Source organism: Lithobates pipiens, unplaced genomic scaffold (assembly GCF_037356315.1).
Source record: "Lithobates pipiens isolate NorthernLeopardFrog02 unplaced genomic scaffold, aLitPip1_a1.2 Scaffold_27, whole genome shotgun sequence".
NCBI lineage: Eukaryota > Metazoa > Chordata > Amphibia > Anura > Ranidae > Lithobates > Lithobates pipiens.
The window spans coordinates 41,321,801-41,344,266 of record NW_027507788.1 but is presented as its reverse complement, the minus strand read 5'-3'; the positions used below and the strand labels follow the sequence as shown (position 1 = coordinate 41,344,266).

Sequence of the window (22,466 nt, the reverse complement as noted above, 5' to 3'; positions counted from 1 at the left end):
TCTTAGTCTAGCCCTGCTGTACTGGTGGGGTCATTCACATCTTTGCTTAGTCTATCCCTGCTGTATTTACTGGTGGGATCCTTCATGTCTCCTGTGGTGTCATTCATCCAAAGTTCCCTGGGTCTGTCCTCCCTAGACTAGCCCTGCTGCACTGGTAGAATAATTTACATCTCATGTGCTGCCTCTAATTTAAAGTTCTCTGGATCAGTTTTTTTTTTTTCAGGCTAGCCCTGCTATAATTACTTGTGTGATCCTTCACGTCTCCAGTGCTGCATTTCAGTTCAGTTCTTTGGATCTGTCCTCCCCAAGCTAGTCCTGCTGTACTCACTGGTAGGATCCTTCATCTCTTCTGTGCTGCCTTCCATCCAAAGTTCTCTGGATCTGCTTTTCCAGGCTAGTCCTGCTGCACTGGTAGGATCCTTCATCTTTCCTGGGCTGCCTCTAATTTAAAGTTCTTTGGATCTGCTTTTCTAGGCTAGTCCTGCTGCACTCACTGGTAGGATCCTTAATCTCTTCTGTGCTGCCTTCTATTCAAAGTTCTCTGGATCTGTCCTCCCCAGGCTAGTCCTGCTGCACTGGTGTGATCCTTCAACTCTTCTGTGCTACCTCCAATTTGAAGTTGTCTGGATCTGTCCTCCCCAGGCTAGTCCTGCTGCAGGGGTGTGCTGCTTCATCTTTCCTGTGCTGCCTGCAATTTAAAGTTTCCCTGAATGAGATTTTGCAGTATAGATCTTGTGTACTCACTGGTGTGATCCTTCATCTCTCCTCTGCTGCATTTCCTCCAATATGTCTGTAGATCTGTCCTCCCCAGGCTCTCCCTCTGGAGGGATCCTGTCCTCTCTGCAGTCCTCCAGCACAGTCCTCCCAAAGTCTCCCTGATGTCATCTCTGCTCTATATGATTTTCTTCATCTAACCTTTCTAGTGTCACTTTCCTTATCTGACTCCAGGACTCCCCCCCCCCCCCCCCCCTATGTGTCCCTCTACCCCCTCCTCCTCCCCCCTCTGCCCTCCACATCTCATCTCACAAAACTTCTCTCCATACACACATCGCCGATCTTACACGAAGCAGTTAACCCCCTCCATCCCGACTGTGCAATCTGATTCCATCCCTCCTCCCATGCTGAGTATGTATCAGTATGGTGACAGGCGGGGCTGTGCAGGGCTGGGGATCGCACATGTGTCATTGTAGTAGAAGTGCGGCATGCTGTCACCCTGCGCTTTGTAATGATGGAGGGAGCTCCCTGCACTCATCACACCGGCGATCTGCAGACAGCTGCCACGGGGCGGGGTCTGCCGCTGGCCCCGCCCACATTGGAACTGCAGTGCTGAGAAGTCAGCAGAAGTGAGTGTGTGCACATGGGAAGGAAGGAGACCAGAGGGGAGAGGTAAGAGGAGATCACTGAGGGGACAACATCACAGCACAGGCTGCTGACTGGGGACACAGGTAGGGAGAAGAAACATAGGGGGGGGGGGGTCACCTCAGGGCAGGCTCACAAACACTCATTGAAAGTGTCTAGGGGTGGGTCACCTATGAAGAAGGCTTCTATTGGGGTCACCTATAAGAAAAGCTTCTGTTGGGGGTCACCTATGAAGAAGGCTTCTATTGTGGTCACCTATAAGGAAAGCTTCTATTATGGTTACCTATGAAGAAGGCTTCTATTGGGGTCACCTATAAGGAAATCTTCTGTTGTGGTCACCTATAAGGAAAGCTTCTGTTGGGGTCACCTATGAAGAAGGCTTCTATTGTGGTCACCTATAAAGAATGCTTCTATTATGGTTACCTATGAAGAAGGCTTCTATTGTGGTCACCTATGAAGAAGGCTTCTATTGTGGTCATCTATGAAGAAGGCTTCTATTGGGGTCACCTATAAGGAAATCTTCTGTTGTGGTTACCTATAAGGAAAGCTCCTGTTGGGGGTCACCTATAAGGAAAGCTTCTGTTGGGGTCACCTATAAGGAAAGCTTCTTTTGGGGTCACCTAAAAGGAAAGCTTCTGTTGGGGTCACCTATGAAGAAGGCTTCTATTGGGGTCACCTATGAAGAAGGCTTCTATTGTGGTCACCTACTAAGAAGGCTTCTATTGTGGTCACCTGTGAAGAATGCTCCTATTGGGGTCACCTATAAGGAAAGCTTCTGTTGGGGTCACATATAAGGAAAGCTTCTATTGGGGTCACCTATGAAGAAGGCTTCTGTTGTGGTCACCTATGAAGTATGCTCCTATTGAGGTCACCTATAAGGAAAGCTTCTGTTGGGGTCACATCTACGGAAAGCTTCTATTGGGGTCACCTATGAAGAGAGCTTCTGTTGAGGTTACCTATGAAGAAGGCTTTTATTGTGGTCACTATGAAGAAAGCTTCTGTTAGGGTCACCTATGAAGAAGGCTTCTATTGTGGTCACCTATGAAGAAGGTTTCTATAGTGGTCACCTATAAGGAAAGCGTCTGTTGGGGTCACCTATGAAGAAGGCTTCTGTTGTGGTCACCTATGAAGAAAGCTTCCATGGTAATCAGTGCTCTTTATGTCTCTCCTCCAGAAAATGCAGCTGGGACCCCCTTGGCTCGGAGACGTCTCCTCTGATATCCGCGGCCCGCGGTGTCACCGGCATTCATGGCTCTTCATCGTCATCCTGGGTGAGTGAGCTGATAAATGAGCTTTCTCTACTGCTTAGCAACAATTCCCTATCTGCTGTGGACGGAGGAGACGGTAGGAAAGTTGCATGCTTCTGCAGTTTCAGTGGATTTCTCCTATGAGGAGTGCGCTTCTAGCTTTATCTATCCTGTGATTAGCTGCACTTTGGGAATCTAAATTTAGAGAAGCGTGACAATAGTAACCCCCCCACCACCACCACCTTCACCACCACCTTCACCGCCTTACACACACAAGGAAAACTTAATGCCAGCCAAAAAGACTGCAGAGGTACTGCAGGGATAAGAGAGAGCCAGGGTGTGGTGAGAACTATAAGGATACAGGGCTATGCATTGGATCATATGAGAGATATACTACTACAAAACACAAAATTGGATTCTCTGTCCATGACTCAGCACCGGTATCTGCAGGCTGAGTCAGCAACAGGCCACTTCTGTTCTTTATCATAGGGATCCCTACATGAATCCCCCCCGACCATGCTCCATCTACTGCATGCCCTTCTAATATCCTAAAATCTATTTTCTGGTGTTGAGCTATATACACAAATCACACAAAAGTAATAATTAGAAGTTTGATTCTTCCTGCATGCACTGCATCCATTAAAGTTGTATTAAACCTAAAACCAAATATGTAATACATTGCAGCTTATCAACACTTAGATGTGGTGGCTGAATTTGTTTTCTTTTTGTAGGCTTTTTCCCCCTCTGCTTTCACCTGGTGATCTGGCCAGTATTACATCAGCTGTGCCAATTTTTTGCATGAAGGAGCAAATGAGATACCTTTAGATGGAAGCTTTGTCAGGTTTGGGGGGGGGGGGGGGGGGGATAGTGATAGACAGGCCATACATTACCAATTTTCTCTCTTTCGACCACAGAAAGAAAAATGCTAGATTCCCCCATCAACACATTTAGGGGATGATTTACTAAAGGCAAATAGACTGTGAACTTTGCAATCTTCAAGTGCAGTTGCTCCAGAACTTAAAAGCGGTAGTAAACTGCATGTGATTAAAAAAAAAAAAAACAGCTTCAAGACAATGTCATAATGTGCTAGTATGCATCACATACTAGTACACTATGAGAAACTTTCCTTAGAATTGAGCCCTCCAGTGCCGCGATGTCACTGCTTAGAGGTCTGACATCTTACCCCGGTTGTCCTTCCAGGTTCGCAGCTTCTGATGATGTCATTGGCTGCATGAACTCTGAATATCTCCTAAACGGTGCAAGTTTAGGCGATATTCACAGTACCTGCAGGTAAGCCTTATTATAGGCTTACCTGTAGGTACAAGTGGTGTAACAGAGTTTATTACCACTTAAATGAGCAAAATCTCAGCTGACTTCCATAATCCAATCGTGTGCAAGCAAAAATGCATTTTTAGAAATTTTCCTTGCATATGATCTGGTATTCTTTGCAAAGTGAAGATTTACCTCATTTACTATACTCTGGAGAAACTGCACTTGCAAGGCAAGCAAGGTCCATAAAGACACGGGTGAGCGAGTTTGGGGTGGAGGAAGTTAACTGGCCTGCACAGAGTCCTGAACTTAACCAGATAGAACACCTTTGGGATGAATTAGAGAGGAGACCACAAGCCAGGCCTTCTCCTCCAACATCAGTGCCTGACCTCACAATACACTTCTGGAAGAATGGTCAAACATTCCCATAGACACACTCCTAAACCTTGTGGACAGCCTTCCCAGAAGAATTGAAGCTGTTATAGCTGCAAAGGGTGGGCCAACTCAATATTTAACTCTACGGATTAAGACTGGGATACCATTAAAGTTCATGTGTGTGTAAAAACAGATGTCCCTATACTTTTGGTAATATAGTGTATGTCTAAAGGGAGTCCAGGGATGTGTTCTCTTACTTTGGAATCCATAGAAAATTGAGGTAACACTCACACCCCTCCCCCACCCTCCTATGGCAGTTAAGAAGAGTCAAAAAACAGCAGCTGCAGCTACTAATTAAGGATGTGCACACATTTTCAAAGTAAGAACGAATATTTTAATAACACTAATCCAATGTTCTATGTCAGTGATTAACCTCCCTGGCGGTATGATTCAGTGTGGAATAAGGTGCTGAAAGCGGTACAATTATTTTGCATGGAAATCTGGCGTTTTATTTTGTAGTCCTGTAATTCTTAGGAATAACGCTCTTAAATCTGTTCAAACCAGAGTCTAGCAGACATCCCGGGTATGATAAAGTTTATAATATAATAAAGAATAATAAAAAATATTCAATAATGTAATCAAATCCTAAAACACTGAAAAAGGGACACTTTTTGGTTGCTATGGACAATCTCCAAATTTCAGGCAGAAAAAAACAGTATTTATAAAATAAAAGTGCATGCAGGGCATTGCACAGACCACTAGGGACAAAGGGTGTGTGTATTTTTTAATACAGCACTGTAATCTGTAAGATTACAGTGCTGTGTGTGTTTTGTGTACTTTTACTTTTTTGAATTTGCCGCCGTTCTCCGCTCCCGTGCGCCGTAACGTCGCAGGGAACGGAGCTCGGCGGCATTCGGCACTGTGAATCGAGCGCAGGACGGCTCGATCACACAGCGCGGCGGACATCGCTGGATCCAGGGGACAAGGTGAGTAACTCTCCCTGTGTCCTCCCTTGCATCGAGCGAAGCGATCCCGAGTCTGGCTCGGGGTTACCGCTCCTGTAATTAAAATCTCAACCCGAGCCAGACTCGGGATTACCGCTAGGGGGGTTAATGCTCTTTTATAAAATTTTATGTAATGAATGGGACTTTAGTACTCATGTATGCATTTCACTCTGCATAGCTATACAGGCCTGCTTTCATTACAGCTCAACTCATTAAGGTGTAACTAAACCCACAACAGTAAAATCAGTGTGTATATACAGTAAAGCATGCTTGTTCTACTCACTGTGGAACCTAAGGGGTTCATTGTGTAAAAAGTCTGTTTTATCCTGTCTTCTCTGATCCTCCCGTTCTTCCACAGTCTCCAATCCATCTCTTGATAGTACAGAGCCCTTGAGGCTCTCAAAGGCTCTGTACTATCTTCAGTCTGGTGTGTATTGTAATGCCGCGTACACACGACCGGACTTTCCGTTTGTCTGTATGCTGGTCCGACGGACCAAATACGACGCAAGGGAAGCTATTGGCTACTGGCTATTGAAATTCCTTTTTTTAGTCACGTCTTACGTCATCACGTTCAAAACGAACGGACTTAGTCCATTCGTGTGTTCGGAAAGTCCATCAGGAAAAACGTCGGACCTAGTCTGCCAGAAAGTCCGGTCCTGTGTACTTGGCATTAGAGAGTTTTTTTTTTGTTTGTTTTGTTTTGGAGGGAGCATGTGATCAGCACAGGGCCAATTAGCACTGACCAGACAGAGGGTCAGGGGTCCTGCAGCCTCATAGGACAATCAGGAGAGAATGAAAACTCCTCCTACAAGCTTTAACCAGACACTGATAGAAGTCACAAGACTGCTGTATAATGCTGATGAGAAAAGGTATTTAGCAGTTTATATTTATGAAAATAATTGCATTTCCATGTTCTGTGTACTGTGGCAGACCGGATATAGTGAATGAAGGGTCCTGGGTTTAGTAACACTTTAAAGCTAAAATGTTCATTTAGTTGCATCATGAAGCTTCAAAAATAGCCCATACACCTCTTCTGAGAAAGAAAAATTGATATTGCTGAAGTATGGTTGAAATGATTTTGTACATACTTCATCTATACATTCAGCAATGTCTTTTTTCTGCTACACAGCTACAGCCTCAGAAGAGGTGTATGAACTTAAAAAAAAAATAAAAAATGAGCTCTAAAACAGTCAGTTTTGCTTGTTAATTATGTTGCAGATCCACCTAAGTTTGTTCTTTTTAAAGTAGAACTTTTCTCATAACAGTTTGATAACAATTAATGTCCTTTAACAAAAAAAAAAAAAGCATTCCACATTAATAATTATGCCACCAAAATGAATGTGTGCTGTAAATTGCCTCCAGCATCGCTCCTGTTTCTTCTTGCTGGAGGCTGCCATTTTGTTGAAGCCCAGAGCAGTCACTTCTGTATTGGAAATTCTGCCCGTCTCCTTGGTCTCAAACACTATGAAGTTCATTTACTAAAACGGGAGAGTGACAAATCTGGCGCAGCTCTGCAGAGAAACCAATCAACTTCCATTTTTTTTGTTTGGTCAAAGCTTAATTGAACAAGCGGAAGTTAGAAGCTGATTGGCTGCCATTCGCAACTGCACCAGATTTTGCACTCTGCAGTATTATAAAATCAACCCGTGTATGTCACTTTCTGCTATTAAAATATGAACATTTCCAGCCTTGAAGCTCCATTCACACTTGTGTGAATTGTCATGCAATTCTGGGCAAAAAAGTTGCATGACAAGTCACACTTCATTTTTTCAATGGCAACTGTTCCAATCAGTGTGACTCAAAGTTAAAGTGACTTTGAAAAGGTACCTGCACTGCTTTGATGTGACTTTTTAGGCAAATTCGATCCAGTGGGGTTGATTTACTAAAGGCAAATAGACTGTGCACTTTGCAAGTGCAGTTGCATCTCTGCAGTTGCTCCAGTGCTTAGTAAATGAGGGGGAGCTCTGCTGACTTCCATCATCCAATCATGTGCAAGCAGTTTTTTTATTTTCCTTGCATGTGATTGGATATTGTTTGCAAAGTGAAGCTTCACTTAATTTACTAAGCTCTGGAGCAACTTACAAAGTGCACAGTCTATTTGCCTTTAGTAAATCAATCCCATTGAGTCTTAAGTTGGAGTGAAGCCGCACCGAAAGCTGCATCAAAGTCACACTGCAAATTGTGCAACTTTGGAGATGCGCTAATGTGAACGGAGTCTAATTGTATGTCTTGGCTCAGCTAGAGAGGACAGAAACTGTAGTGCTGAAATTCACAGGCTGTCCATAAGGGAGAGAAGAGAGAGAATCCAGGAGATAACATAAGGCACTAGATCAGGGGTGCCCAACCTTTTGAAGAGCGAGGGCCACTTAAGCGACTTGGTAACCAGTCGCAGGCCACAATGAGCGGAGCGGGTGGATGGCATGTCAGTGTCCACTCTGCATTTGCAGAGCGGACACAGGCGCAGCCCATGATACTTTTCAGCAGATCGTATTGGAGGTAGAACACAAGTCGGTTTATGTCTGCCACTAGTTAGAGGTGAATGGAGGGTCCAATTGGTCGGACTGTCGGACTGACTGTGTGAAAGGGGTCCAAGGCTGCTTTCACACTGATGCGCTGCGGTTTACCCACACCACGTGTGCAACGCAGTGTACCTATTGGCTGTCCTGCAGTTTGCAATAGATTTTTATTATATTCTGCAGGTTTGGTGCACTTTCAGAAAGCTCACCAAACTTGTAGGTAATAATAGAAGTCTATGGCTCTGCACCTGCGGATCAGTTTGAAAGCAGCCCAGTAACCACTGCAGAAATGATATGCCCATATATACACTGTGATTTTAGTAATAAACTGAGCTTTAATAATAGTCTTCTTTCTTTTCTATCCCAGAGCAGGAGGTCGCGGGCCACATCAGAGGGCCACATCAGAGGGCTCCGCGGGCCACTGATTGGGCACCCCTGCACTAGATCAATGAATAGAGTAGTGCTGCGCTATATAAGTGGGAGTGAGGAAATATGAGGCTATTTGACACAAGCAGAAGTATACAGTGGTGTGAAAAAGTGTTTGCCCCCTTCCTCATTTCCTGTTCCTTTGCATGTTTGTCACACTTAAGTGTTTCGGAACATCAAACCAATTTAAACAATAGTCAAGGACAACACAAGTAAACACAAAATGCAATTTGTAAATGAAGGTGTTTATTATTAAAGGTGAAAAAAAATCCAAACCATCATGGCCCTGTGTGAAAAAGTGATTGCCCCCTAAACCTAATAACTGGTTGGGCCACCCTTAGCAGCAACAACTGCAACCAAGCGTTTGCGATAACGTGCAATGAGGCTTTTACAGCGTCCTGGAGGAATTTTGGCCCACTCATCTTTGCAGAATTGTCCTAATTCAGTTACATTAGAGGGTTTTCGAGCATGAACGGCCTTTTTAAGGTCATACCACAACATCTCAATAGGATTCAGGTCAGGACTTTGGCTAGGCCACTCCAAAGTCTTCATTTTGTTTTTCTTCAGCCATTCGGTGGTGGACTTGCTGGTGTGTTTAGGATCATTGTCCTGCTGCAGAACCCAAGTTCGTTTCAGCTTGAGTACACGAACAGATGGTCGGACATTCTCCTTCAGGATCTCTTGGTAGACAGCAGAATTCATAGTTCCTTTTATCACGGCAAGTCTTCCAGGTCCTGAAGCAGTAAAACAGCCCCAGACCATCACACTACCACCACCATATTTTACTGTTGGTATAATGTTCTTTTTATGAAATGCAGTGTTCCTTCTACGCCAGATATACTTGGACACACACCTTCCAAAGAGTTCCACTTTTGTCTCATCGGTCCACAGAATGTTGTCCCAAAAGTCTTGGGGATCATCAAGATGTGTTGTGGAGAAATTGAGACGAGCTTTGATGTTCTTTTTGCTCAGCAGTGGTTTTCTCCTTGGAACTCTGCCATGCAGGCCATTTTTGCCCAGTCTTTTCCTGATGGTGGAGGCATGAACGCTGACCTTAACTGAGGCAAGTGAGGCCTGCAGTTCCTTGGACGTTGTTGTGGGGTCTTTTGTGACCTCTTGGATGAGTCGTCGCTGCGCTCTTGGGGTAATTTTGGGCGGCCGGCCACTCCTGGGAAGGTTCACCACTGTTCCATGTCTTCGCCATTTGTGGATAATGGCACTCACTGTGGTTCGCTGGATTCCCAAAGCTTTGGAAATGGCTTTATAACCCTTTCCGGACTGATAGATCTCAATTACTTTCTTTCTCAATTGTTCCTGAATTTCTTTGGGTCTCGGCATGATGTGTAGCTTTTAAGGATCTTCTGGTGGACCTTACTGTGTCAAGCAGCTCCTATTTAAGTGATGCCTTGATTGTGAACAGGTGTGGCAATAATCAGGCCTGGGTGTGGCTAGAGAAATTGAACTCAGGTGTGGACAACCACAGTTATAGTATGTTTTAACAAGGGGGGCAATCACTTTTTCACACAGGGCCATGATGGTTTGGATTTTTTTTCACCTTTAATAATAAACACCTTCATTTACAAATTGCATTTTGTGTTTACTTGTGTTGTCCTTGACTATTGTTTAAATTGGTTTGATGTTCCGAAACACTTAAGTGTGACAAACATGCAAAGGAACAGGAAATGAGGAAGGGGGCAAACACTTTTTCACACCACTGTATATAAATAATGAATAAAATGACTGTAGTATTTCCTAATATATCTGAAGATTGGATAAAAGAGGTCCCGATCTATCTATATGAAAGTACCTCTTCTAGTGCAGAGATGATCAAAAATAACATAAAAATGTTTTCAAATATTATTCCAAAATATATAAAGTGCTAATAAATATTATTGCCCTTTTCTATAAATGTTATTGAGGAGCATTTGATTACAGTAAATCATGAAAAAATTCCATAAAAAGATCAACATAAATGTCTGTGCAAAACATTGCAAAAAATATAAAGTGCAAACTTCTAGTGGCCCAATATAACACATATAAAGTGCTGGTGATAATAATTGCAATGATAATAATGTCCGTGCAAACAATTTGAAAATGTGCAAACTTAAAGTGACCAAGGATATCACAAATAAAGTGCTGGTGCTGATAGGTTTTTCTGTAGTGCAATGCTGGTGATAGGTGATTTTCTTCCCAAGTAGCTTGGTAAGAGGGTTATAATACACACTGACAGGAGGTTCACCTACTCCAGCGATTGTAAAAGGGAGACTACATACTCGCTCCAAGTGAACTTAAAGGGACACCAAATGACCAGATACCCGTGAGACCATTTTGGGGATGCCCCTTCTGGGGACACACAAGACCTATTTTCATGATGTAACCTTACAGCAGTAAGGTAAGGGGACACCCATCCATTTAATTATGGAAAAGGTAAGAAAATCACCTATCACCAGCAATGCGCTACAAGAAAAACCTATCAGCACCAGCACTTTATTTGTGATATCCTTGGTCACTTTAAGTTTGCACATTTTCAATTCATTTGAACTGACATTATTATCATTGCAATTATTATCACCAGCACTTTATATGTGTTATATTGGGCCACTAGAAGTTTGCACTTTATATTTTTTGCAGTGTTTTGCACGGACATTTAGGTTGGCTCTATGAGTCCAGGCAGGAGGAGAGCAGAGGAAGGGCCCTCTTTGTGTCAGGTCTCTTCTGTCCTCAGACACCAGACGCCCCAACTGTAAATTCTTTATTCAAATAAATATGTAATGGCTTAACTTTCTAGATAAGCTGTCCACACACATCCAATGCATATACAGACCCCGTATGGCACTAGTAGCCTCGGCCCTTTTGAAGAAAAGATAAAACTTTGTATCTTCAGCTAGCCACTTTCGTTGGTGCACTTAAACTCCTGAATAGCAGGGCCAAACAACACAACTGGCCCAGATTATCAAATGAAGCAGGCAAGATCTCTCTCAGCAAGGTGAGAGGACAATGGTGTCTGTATACAGTGTCCCTGGGAATGGATAACCTTATCGTTTAGCCCTGTGGAACTACAAGTGTCAGCAAGATGTCTGTATAAAGTGTCCATTTAACTTCTTCTGTGGTGCAGTGTCCCTGTTTCCTGCAAATGGGCAAAAGCCCCCTCACCCAATCCTGCGGCCAAGGCCCAAACAAATGTCCTGGAACAGCAGGCTCTCCTGGTGACCGGACCAGTCACCTCACACTGGAACGCTTCACAGTCGATACAGGTGTGTCTGGATGTGCACCTGGGATTCCCCTCACTCAGGCTGGATGTCCTGAATGGTGGTGGAGGCCTAAATCGTGCTGTGAAATCACCTGAGAGACAGCATCTCTCCCTTAGGTCTGATCTCTTCCTCTGGCCTGTGCTGTCTGAATTCTCCTCAGGAAATCAAAATGGAGTTTCTGCCCTCAGAGCATGCTGGTCTTTTGTAGTTCCATACATGTAAATCTGAATGTGAAATTTGAGTCCTGGAACTACAATTCCCTGTATGCTTTGCTCCCTGATGCTAATCACTCTGCTGACAGGATGTGATGACACAGAGTCTCAGCTGGCACTAGAGGGAAACGGTGTAATTGCAACAATGTTGCAGAGTGTCTTTTGATACTGCAGGTAAGATAGCCAGCTCCCTGCTACATAAGCAAAGATAAAATAAAAAAAATTGACCAATGCAGTTATTATGGTTATTTCAGAAGCAGATGATGTGCAGATAAAAAAGTGGGTGGAACTCCGCTTTAAATAGTGTTCATACATGGCTCCCAACTGTCCCTGATTTGGAGCAATGTTCCTCTGTCCCTCTCCCCCCCCCCCCCCCCCTCATTTGTCCCTCATTTTGGTCTGATCTATATAGTTTTATATAAAATGCACTTTTTATCTTTCAAAAAGTGTTCCCCAGTGCTAAACCTTTCATCCAAACTCTAAATTGCTGCATTTGTACATTTTAAAACGCAACATAAAGAAATAGTAGTAGTAAAAAAAAAGGCTGTGTGGATTTATTGAATTTTTTTGGGGTTAATTCTCCTTTAAGGGGGTGTGGCAGGGGGCGTGTCCTATGCCTACATACGTTTGCTAGTAGGTGTCCCTCATTCCCATCTGAAAATTTTGGGAAGTATGTTCATAGTGTTTAGAGCTATGATGACACATGCAAATGTATTTTTTGTGGTTTTAGTTGATAACACATAAGATATTAATTTGACCATACACCAGTTATATTTCCCTCAGATGTGATGTGTTACAATAGCTGGTTGTAAACCTCAGACATGAAATATGAAAAAAGCATATCCATCTATAGTGTCTACTTGACTCAATTTAAAGCACTAAGGGGTTGATTTACTAAAGGCAAATAGACTGTGCACTCTGCAAGTGCAGTTGCTCCAAAGCTTAGTAAATTAGGTAAAAGCTTCACTTTGCGTAAAGTACCCAATCAGGTGCAAGGAAAAAAAAGTCAGCAGAGCTTTTGCTCATTTACTAAGCTCTGGAGCAACTGCTCTTGCTCTCAACTTTGCAAAGTGCACAGTCTTTCTGCCTTTAGTAAATCAACCCCTAAGTGTCATTTCTGTCTGCTGCTTCATTCCTCTGCTATCAGCATGAGTCATTTATGACAAGTTTTCCTGACACCAAGAGAAAAATGGGGACGGGTGGGATCTCCAGCATATTGACAGCTTCAGTTCTGTTCCTGTGAGTTGTGTGGAGGGGGTGGAGACAAGCTTAAAGTAATATTAAAGACTTTCTTTAAAAAAAAAAAAACATGTCATACTCACGTGCACTGTGCAATGGTTTTGTACAGCGAGCCCAGTCCTCCTCTTCTCAGGTCCCCCTCGTCAGCACTCTTTGCCCCCCCTCCTCCTCCCAAGCTGCTTGCTATGGGGGGCACCCAAACAGGCTCCTTCCCAAGCCACGGTCCATTCACAAACAGAGCCGTGGCTCAGCCCTGTCCCCTCTCTCTCTTCATTGGCTGGCTGGCTGACGGCAGCGGGAGCTACTGTTTAAGCCAATGAGGAAGGTCCCCAGAAAGCCGAGGCTCTTGTTCACATTACAGGAAGTAGTTTTTACACATGATTGTTGTGTCCCCCATATGGCTTCTCAAAAACCGCAAATGGAAATTCTTATGGCTTTCTTTCAACAATGGCTTTCTTCTTGCACCTCTTCCGTAAAGGCCAGATTTGTGGAGTGCACGACTAATAGTTGTCCTGTGGACAGATTCTCCCACCTAAGCTATGGATCTCTACAGCTCCTCCAGAGTTACCTCATGGGCATCTTGGCTGCTTCTCTGATTAATGCTCTCCTTGCCCGGCCTTTGAGTTTAGGTGGACGGCCATGTCTTGGTAGCTTTACAGTTATGCCATGTTCTTTCATTGGCCTTCATGATGCTGTTCTTTAGGCTAGGTTCACATTGCTGCGATGCGGGAACGCCGCGAATCCGCGGCGTTTTCCCGCATCGCATACCTCCCGCCGGCAGTTCACACTGCCCTATGCGGACGGCTGGAGGTGTCAATGTTATGTTAATGACACCCCCAGATCCGTCGGCATATCGCAGTGCGATCTGCCGACTCGCACAGGAATCGGATCGCATGGTGTGAACCCCCATGCGATCCGATTCCGTTGCGGACCCAAAAAAGGGTCCCGTGCGAGTTTGCTGCGGGACCGCTGCGAGTTCAGCCATACTATCTGTATGGCTGAACTCGCAGCGCTACGGAGATCGGATGTGATTTGCTGTGCGAATCACATCCGGTTCTCCCCCCGCAGCGGTGTGAACCCAGCCTTAAGGTTCTCTAACAAACACCTGAGAACAGCTGAATTTATACTGAGATTAAATTACACACAGGTGGACTCTATGTACTAATTAGGTGACTTCTGAAGGCAATAGGTTCCACTAGATTTTAGTTAGGGGGTATCAGAGTAAAGGGGGCTGAACACAAATGAACACCACACTTTTGAGATATTTATTTGTAAAACATTTTGAAAACCATTTATCATCTTCCTTACACTTCACAATTATGTTACACTTTGTGTTGGTCTGTCACATAAAATCCCAATAAAATACATTTACGGTACATTTTTGGTTGTAACATGGCAAAATGTGGAAAAAGGGGTATGAACACTTTTTCAAGGCACTGTATATCTAATTAGGGCAGGTTCACATTAGGATGGCTGTGGTGTTTTGGGCCATGTTACTCAAGCAGGCAGAATGCATAGAGCAGTTACAAAGCCTTACATTGAATAGGACCTGTTCACATCAATGTGCTGTGATAAAACAGTGTAGTCATCGTCTCATCACAGCGTATCGCATAGCATCGCATGTCACAGCACCGGAGCACATCTCAATATGCTGCTGTGCAGAGACTTGAATGAATAGTCCTTTTTTGAAAAAAAAAAAAAGTTTTCACAGTGCACTGCCCCCACCGCTCCTACACAACGCACACCAACGTCCGCGCTTTGCTTGAATAAAACACAGATTTACTTCTCCAAGACAAGTTACTCACTTGTCCAAGGTAGTAAAAGTTACTATTTTGAGGATCATTCATACTTAAAGTGGTGTTGCCACCAAAAAATAAAAAGCTGCTTAAAATTAGTTTAAAAAAATAATAATAATTGGCAAAAATATTTTTTTTACTCACCTCTAAATACCTGTTGCTAGGGGGTCCCTCGTAGTCTGCCTTCCTTGCCCGGGCTGGTGAAATCACTTCCCCTCGCGCCGCACATTCACCAGGGACCTGTCACATGTCCCAGGTGACTGTACGGCGTATCACGGCGCCCTGCGCCGCTTGCGCATGCGCAGTGGGTGCCCGGCTGTGAAGCCACAGCCGGGTGCCCACAGTACACATGACGTAGCGGGGAATGAGGGTGGGCATCGTTCCCCCGCATCGTAGGACCCTGGGACAGGTAAGTGTCCAATTATTAAAAGTCAGCAGCTGCAGTATTTGTAGCTGCTGACTGTTAATTTTTTTTTTTCTAGGTGGTACCCCACTTTAAGGCAGCCCTTGTCACCCTCCGTAGTGGATCACTTTTCAGAGTTGTTTCACAGGCGATGAGAAGACAATATTTTGCCTTCTCACTGCCTATCTTGAAGCCTGAAAATGCCAACCCACCATGTTGCAACTAGGTGCATCGCATGTGGTTGCAGGGCAGTGATGGCGCAGCCCCTCTCACTTGAATTTTTAATTTTAATTTTTATTACCGGTACCTATATAGCACTGTCAAGTAACGCAACACTTTACATATATATTGTACATTCACATCACTCCCTGCCCTCAAAGAGCTTACAATCTAAGGTCCCTAACTCACATTCATACATAAACATACAACGGCCAATTTAGACAGGAGCCAATTAACCTACTAGCATATCTTTGGAGTGTGGGAGGAGACCGGAGTACCCAGAGGAAACTCACAAGGGCACACAGAGAACAGGCAAACTCCAGGCAGATATAGAATGGGTCATGTTCAGCAGTGGTACCTCCCAGGTATTGGGTTTGACACTTTCTGTTCTTCTGAAGGAGTCCACAAGAAGCACACAGCTAGAATGTTAGCAACCCAAGAAGACATTTTATCATTTTACCTTGCATCGCACTTACTGCATATACAGTATTTTGGCAGTTTTACACTAGAAGGAAATGAAGGCCTTGGTTGTTTTCCTGTTTTGACATGTATTTGAAGCACACATTAGCAGATTCCTGCTTTGTTCATTGGTGCAATATGGACGATGGTTCTCATGCTGGGTTTGACGTGCTTTATATGACTGGACACAGCAGGTCCTATTGAGATGCATTTACTCTGCAGGCAAAACGGGTCAAATGCAGCCTGTTGTTGAGAGAGAAAGAGTGCAAACCCGAGCAGGCCCTGTGGATTTTAAGACATACTGGATTTTGTCATATCACCAACATGAGGTTCTTTGCCATCCCTAATAAAAAGCGAGAGCTCAGCTTTATGCAACATACACACTTTCCAAAACACAAGGGAAGCCACTGAGAAGCTGATATGTGATTCTGTTCCATGTATTATTGCAGCAAAACCATGTTCCATTAATCAATTTCAAAAACAAGCTTGCTTTTCTTTGCGTTCTGGAAATGTACCACATTATTACAGTATGATCAGCACAATTTCACAAGGGCTGTTCTCTGACACCATACTTAATTTAAAATAGTGCTGTGCTGTAACTAAATGTGTGAAAATACAATAAATTGTAACACCTTTCATATGTTAAGCACAAATTGAAATGACAAAACAATATAAAGTCCACAAAAAGTCCCAATCAAATGAAATTCGCCCGTAGAGGACTTTCTTAGATGACGAAACGCACCGGCAAGAGGCCCGTGTCGACGTCACCACGTACCCGGAATCAGAGGTCCCTGCCGGTCTGTATGTGTGTGTATATGCACATACATTTTTAACCATTGTGAGTGTATTTGCTTATTTATTGAATGTGATTTTAGTCTTTTACTGCACTATGGAGAGGTGCTTCTTTGCTTTGGCTGCTGATGACAGTTTTTGGTGTTGAATTTTATCTGAGGAGCACCACATCACAGATACACTTTTTGTGGACTTTCTATAGTTTAGAATTTTCATTTGTGTTTAACATATACTCCAAAGACATGCTGGTAGGTTAATTGGATCCTGTCTAAATTGTCCCTAGTATGTATGAATGTGAGTTAGGGACCTTAGATTGTAAGCTCCTTGAGGGTAGGGACTGATGTGAATGTACAATGTATATGTAAAAGCGATGCGTAAATTGACGTCGCTATATAAATACCTGAAATAATAATAATAACATATGAATGGTATTACAATTCATTGTATTTCAAACATTTAGTTGGGAGTCCCCTTGGCTGTTTGCTGTGTGTTCCTGCTTCATTACATCAAGCATATATGAGCTGTCCAGGCCCATCTTTAATATTGATTAGACCCTGGGCAAACATTTTCTTGGGCCCCTCCCCCCATGCAGTTTCACTCTCTGCCTGCTCTGAGACATATAATAAATAGCAGTTAGACTCCAAATCAGTTCACTGTATCAGATCAGGCAGCAATTGCGATTGGTTGCCAGCGGTTACAGCATATCATTACTGCTTACTGACTGGTTGCTAGAGGTTACAGCACACATTACGGCTCACTGATTAGTTGCTAGAGGTTACAGCAAATGATTTCTGCTTGTTAATTGGTTGCTAGAGATTACTGTACAGTAATACTGCTCACTGATTGATTATTAGAGATTACAGCACATCATCTCCTCACTGCAGGAGAGCATGATATACATATGAATGCCACCTTTATTTACATATCAATGCTGCCGGCCGCAGCTATTTACTTAGTAATGCCGCCGCTATTTACATATGAATTCCGGTTATTTACATGTAAACACAGGGTCTGCAAAACAGATGTTCTCACAAGTTATATTATGATTTCACATGTTTAAGATCATGGACTCATCTACAGTCTTTTGTGGTGTTGGGAGCAATTTCAACATATATGCACAGCATTTGCATTTTTCGTGTGCTTTATCGATCTTTGGTTAATATATTTATTATTATTTTTAAGCCCAGCTCCATTTCTATCTTTGCTTTTCTATATGTGTATCCCATAATGAGCTGTTTTTTTTTTTTTAATTTTTTTTTTTATTTCTATTGCTCACTTAGCGCAGTAATTATTTTTATTTTTATTATTTTTGTATATGTTTATTGGAAGTGATACTTTCTCTTAAGTGTTTGCAGCTTTCATTTCACTTATATAACTGCGTACTTGTTAAAGTATTATCTATTTCCTTTTCGGACACCATGCTGTCTCAGGAAGCAGTGTTACATAGTTACATAGTTACATATAGTTACATAGTTAGCCAGGTTGAAAAAAGACACAAGTCCATCCAGTTCAACCTTAAAAACAAATAAATAAAATAAAAAATAATCGTACAATCCAGATACCCAATTTTATGCCCACAATTGATCCAGAGGAAGGCGAAAAAAAAACCCAGCAGAGCATGCTCCAATTTACTACAGCAGGGGAAAAAAATTCCTTCCTGATCCCCCAATAGGCGATCGGATTTTCCCTGGATCAACTTTACCTATGTTAGTACCTAGTTATATTATGTACCATCAGGAAAGTATCCAAGCCTTTCTTAAAGCAATCTACTGAACTGGCCAGAACCACCTCTGGTGGGAGTCTATTCCACATTTTCACTGCTCTAACTGTGAAGAAACCTTTCCGTACTTGAAGCTGAAATCTCTTTTCCTCTAGACGTAAAGAGTGCCCCCGTGTCCTCTGGGTTGACCGTACAGAGAACAACTCAACACCAAGTTCACTATATGGACCCCTAATATATTTGAACATGTTAATCATATCCCCCCTTAATCTCCTCTTCTCAAGAGTGAATAAATTTAGTTCCTCTAATCTCTCCTCATAGCTGAGTTCCTCCATGCCTCTTATCAGTTTGGTTGCCCTTCTCTGCACTTTCTCCAGTTCCCCGATGTCCTTTTTGAGAACTGGTGCCCAAAACTGAACGGCATATTCCAGGTGAGGTCTTACTAATGATTTGAACAGGGGCAAAATGATATCTCTTTCTCTGGAGTCCATACCTCTCTTAATACAAGAAAGGACTTTGCTCGCTTTGCAAACAGCAGCTTGGCATTGCATGTTGTTATTGAGCTTATGGTCTACCAAAACCCCCAGATCCTTCTCCACTATGGATTCCCCCAGTTGTACTCCCCCTAGCATGTATGATGCATGCATATTCTTAGGCCCCAAGTGCATAACTTTACATTTATCAACATTAAACCTCATCTGCCACATAGTCGCCCAATTAGACAGTGTATTGAGGTCGGCTTGTAAATTGGAGACATCCTGTAAAGACGTTATTCCACTGCATATCTTGGTGTCATCTGCAAAGACAGAAATATTACTTTTGATGCCAGACCCAATGTCATTTATAAAGATGTTAAAAAGTAAAACAGTGTAACAGTGTGTTAATGTAAACTTTATGGGGCCTATTTATAACACATTTGTTGGACGAATGTCACACATTTGTGCAGGCTGCATGAATTTTTCCTGTATTTTCTGTAATAGATTTATGCCTATGATCATCAGCTCCATCTAGTGGCCATAATGTATTATATTTTCCCCTTGAGGCAGTTTAGAAAACGATGGCGCATTCTGGGCACTAGATGGAGCTGACGATCATAGGAATTAAAGAGGGATTCCACCTACAAAAAAAATATTAAAAGCCAGCAGCTATAAATACTGCAGCTGCTGACTTTTAATAAATGGACACACACCTGTCCCAGAGTCCAGCGATGTCAGCAGCCGAGACCGGATGATCTCTCGGCTGCTGCCGCCGCCATTCTCTGTGAGGGAATCAGGAAGTGAAGCATTGCGGCTTCACTTCCCAGTTCCCTACTGCGCAATAGGAGTGGTCAGCGCTGTCTTTGGGACCCGTGTGTGTCCCAGCAGACAGCGCGCCGAGACAGGAAACAGCATAGACTCCCGTGGGAGTCTATGCCCGGAATTGGGTGCAAATACCTGTTCTAGATAGGTATCTGCACCCCCCTCCCCCCTGGAAGGTGCCAACTGTGACACCAGGGGGGTACCGTTGAGCGGAAGTTCCACTTTAGGGTGGAACCCCGCTTTTATCTCTTACACAAAGTATGTGACATTTGTCAAAGAAATGTTTTTAAATAGATCCCTTAAGAATGAACTTCTCAGCATAAAATACAAATTTAATAGTAGAAGTGAAACAAAAAACCTCCAAGCTTCCAAACAGGAAATTGGAATGGGAGGATGTAAAAAGTGTCACTCCACACAAAACATAATATTACAAATAACTTTATTGACACAATAAAAACTCTGAAAAAGGTTAAAACCAAAAACCATATCCTGATTATACTGTACAAGTATTAAGATTACAGAGCTTTGCGGATCAACGTGTTTCGCATAGATAAAGTGCTTCATCAGGATCCATAATATGGATTTGGTTTCATCCTTTTCAAGTTTTTTATTGTATCAATAAAGTTATTTTTACTTTTATGTTTTGTTTTGAGTGACACTTATTACATCCCCGCAACTCAAATCTGCTGTTTGGCAGCTTGGAGTTTTTTTGTTGCACTTCTATTTGAACATATATGACCAGGGGCTGGTGTCCTTTATGTTCACACGCACAGCTCTCATGCCCACATACACTATATTGTCAAAAGTATTGGGACATATGCCTTTACACGCACATGAACTTTAGTGACATCCCAGTCTTAGTCCGTAGGGTTCAATATAGAGTTAGCCCAATCTTTGCAGCTATAACAGCTTCTGCTCTTCTGGGAAAGCTGTGCACAAGGTTTAGGAGTGTGTCTATGGGAATGTTTGACTATTGTTCCTGAAGCGCATTTGTGAGGTCAGGCAGTGATGTTGGACGAGAAGGCCTGGCTCGCAGTCCCCGATCTCATTCATCCCAAAGGTGTTCTATTGGGTTGAGTTCAGTACTCTATGCAGGCCAGTCAAGTTCCTCCACCCCAAAATGTGCTCATCCATGTCTTTATAGACCTTGCTATGTGCACTGGTCCAAATCATTTGGTGGATGGGGATTATGGTGTGTGGTTGTTTTTTAGGGATTGGGCTTGGTTCCTTAGTTCCAGTGAAGGGAACTCTTAAGGTGTCAATATACCAAGATATTTTGGACAATTTCATGCTCTCAACTTTGAAGGAACAGTTTAGGGATGGACCCTTCCTGTCCTAACATGACTGCGCACCAGTGCACAAAGCAACGTCCATAAAGACATATATGAGCGAGTTTGGACTCCATAAACCCGCTAGAACACCTTTGGGAGGAATTGGAGTGCAGACCGCAAGCCAGGACTTCTTGCCCAACATTGGTGCCTGACCTCACAAGCACTTCTGGAAGAATGGTCAAACATTCCCATAGACACACTCCTAAACCTTGTGGACAGCCTTCCCAGAAGAGCTGAAGCTGTTATAGCTGTAAAGGGAGGGCCAACTCAATATTGAACCCTACAGACTAAAACTGGGATGCCAATAAAGATCATGTGCATGTAAATTTAGGTGTCCCAATACTTTGTGTATATATAGATATATACAAATTTATTTAAATAGCATGTAGGGGGCGCTAGTTAGCAAAAAAATGATTATCAACGTGATTATAACATGGCTGTTATCACATATTATGTGTGAGATGTTGTATATTTTTTACATATGGTGAATTTATCATGGGTAGTTTTACACATGATATTTGGTGAAGAGTGGCAAAACTTTGATTGTTAATGAGAGGGGAATAATCACGTTGATAATCTTTTTTTGCTAACTAGTGCCCCCTACATGCTATTTAAATCATAAATGAGGAGTATATCATTCTCTTTTACAGAGGAGCAGTATTAGAATATTTTTTAGGTTGTAGAATTTATTTTATTTTTTTTGGCGCGGAGTTCATTGCAGTTTTATAAACAAATGTATTAATTATGTGCAAATGACAACTCACATTTGGGGGAGATATGTGCACACTCTCCGGGATGCAGGGATACCACAGTGGCCCCATTATGCTGTGAGCACATATACTATATTGCCAAAAAGTATCGGGACACCTGCCTTTACAAGCACATGAACTTTAATGGCATCCCAGTCTTCATCCATAGGGTTCAATATTGAGTTGGCCCACTCTTTGCAGCTATAACAGCTTCAGCTCTTCTAGGAAGGCTGTCCACAAGTTTAGGAGCGTGCCTATGGAACCTCAACCAGATAGAACACCTGGGATGAATTCGAGCGGAGACTGCGAGCCAGGCCTTCTTATCCAACATCAGTGCCTGACCTCGCAAATGCGCTTCTGGAAGAATGGCCAAACAGTCCCATGGGATGCCATTAAAGTTCTCGTGTGTAAAGGCAGGTGTCCCAATACTTTTGGTAATATAGTGTAGTTCTCCCAAATGTGAGTTGCCATTTACACAGTATTAATAAATTTGTATTTTATGCGACACCCAGATTGGTGCCCTCTGTTTGTTTCTTGTTGAGTGGCCATGTTAATACACATTGACACAATTGTGGCATGGTGAAAATGATACCAACTATTCATGGCACTGCATCGCAACACCGCTCTGTGATACAACAATGTGTAAAGCATGTGGTTGCAGACACAGTATGGTGGGCTTTCAGTGGTTAACACTGGCGGTGATAAAGCAACACATCACCGCAAAGGTGACAATCAAATGCCCGTGGTAAACATTGCGGCACAGTAGAAGCCATTTGTTTTTATGGTGGAAACAACAGAACA

At 43.0% G+C, this 22,466-nt stretch overlaps 1 protein-coding gene across 3 annotated transcripts in view; it reads left to right on the top strand.

The window, feature by feature from the left end:
* The first annotated feature begins 388 nt into the window (after nucleotides 1-388).
* SCN4B (sodium voltage-gated channel beta subunit 4) overlaps nucleotides 389-22,466 on the top strand; it is a 127,356-nt gene continuing 105,278 nt past the window's right edge. Inside the window, exons 1-2 of one of the 3 annotated variants that reach the window (XM_077456870.1) lie at nucleotides 389-411; nucleotides 2,534-2,630. In XM_077456870.1, the coding sequence (XP_077312996.1) occupies nucleotides 2,537-2,630 (94 nt within the window). In that variant the 5' untranslated portion in view covers nucleotides 389-411; nucleotides 2,534-2,536. Of the gene's footprint in view, nucleotides 412-1,223; nucleotides 1,446-2,533; nucleotides 2,631-22,466 lie in introns of those variants that run through there. The other 2 variants (XM_077456868.1, XM_077456869.1) reach the window with 2 other exon arrangements.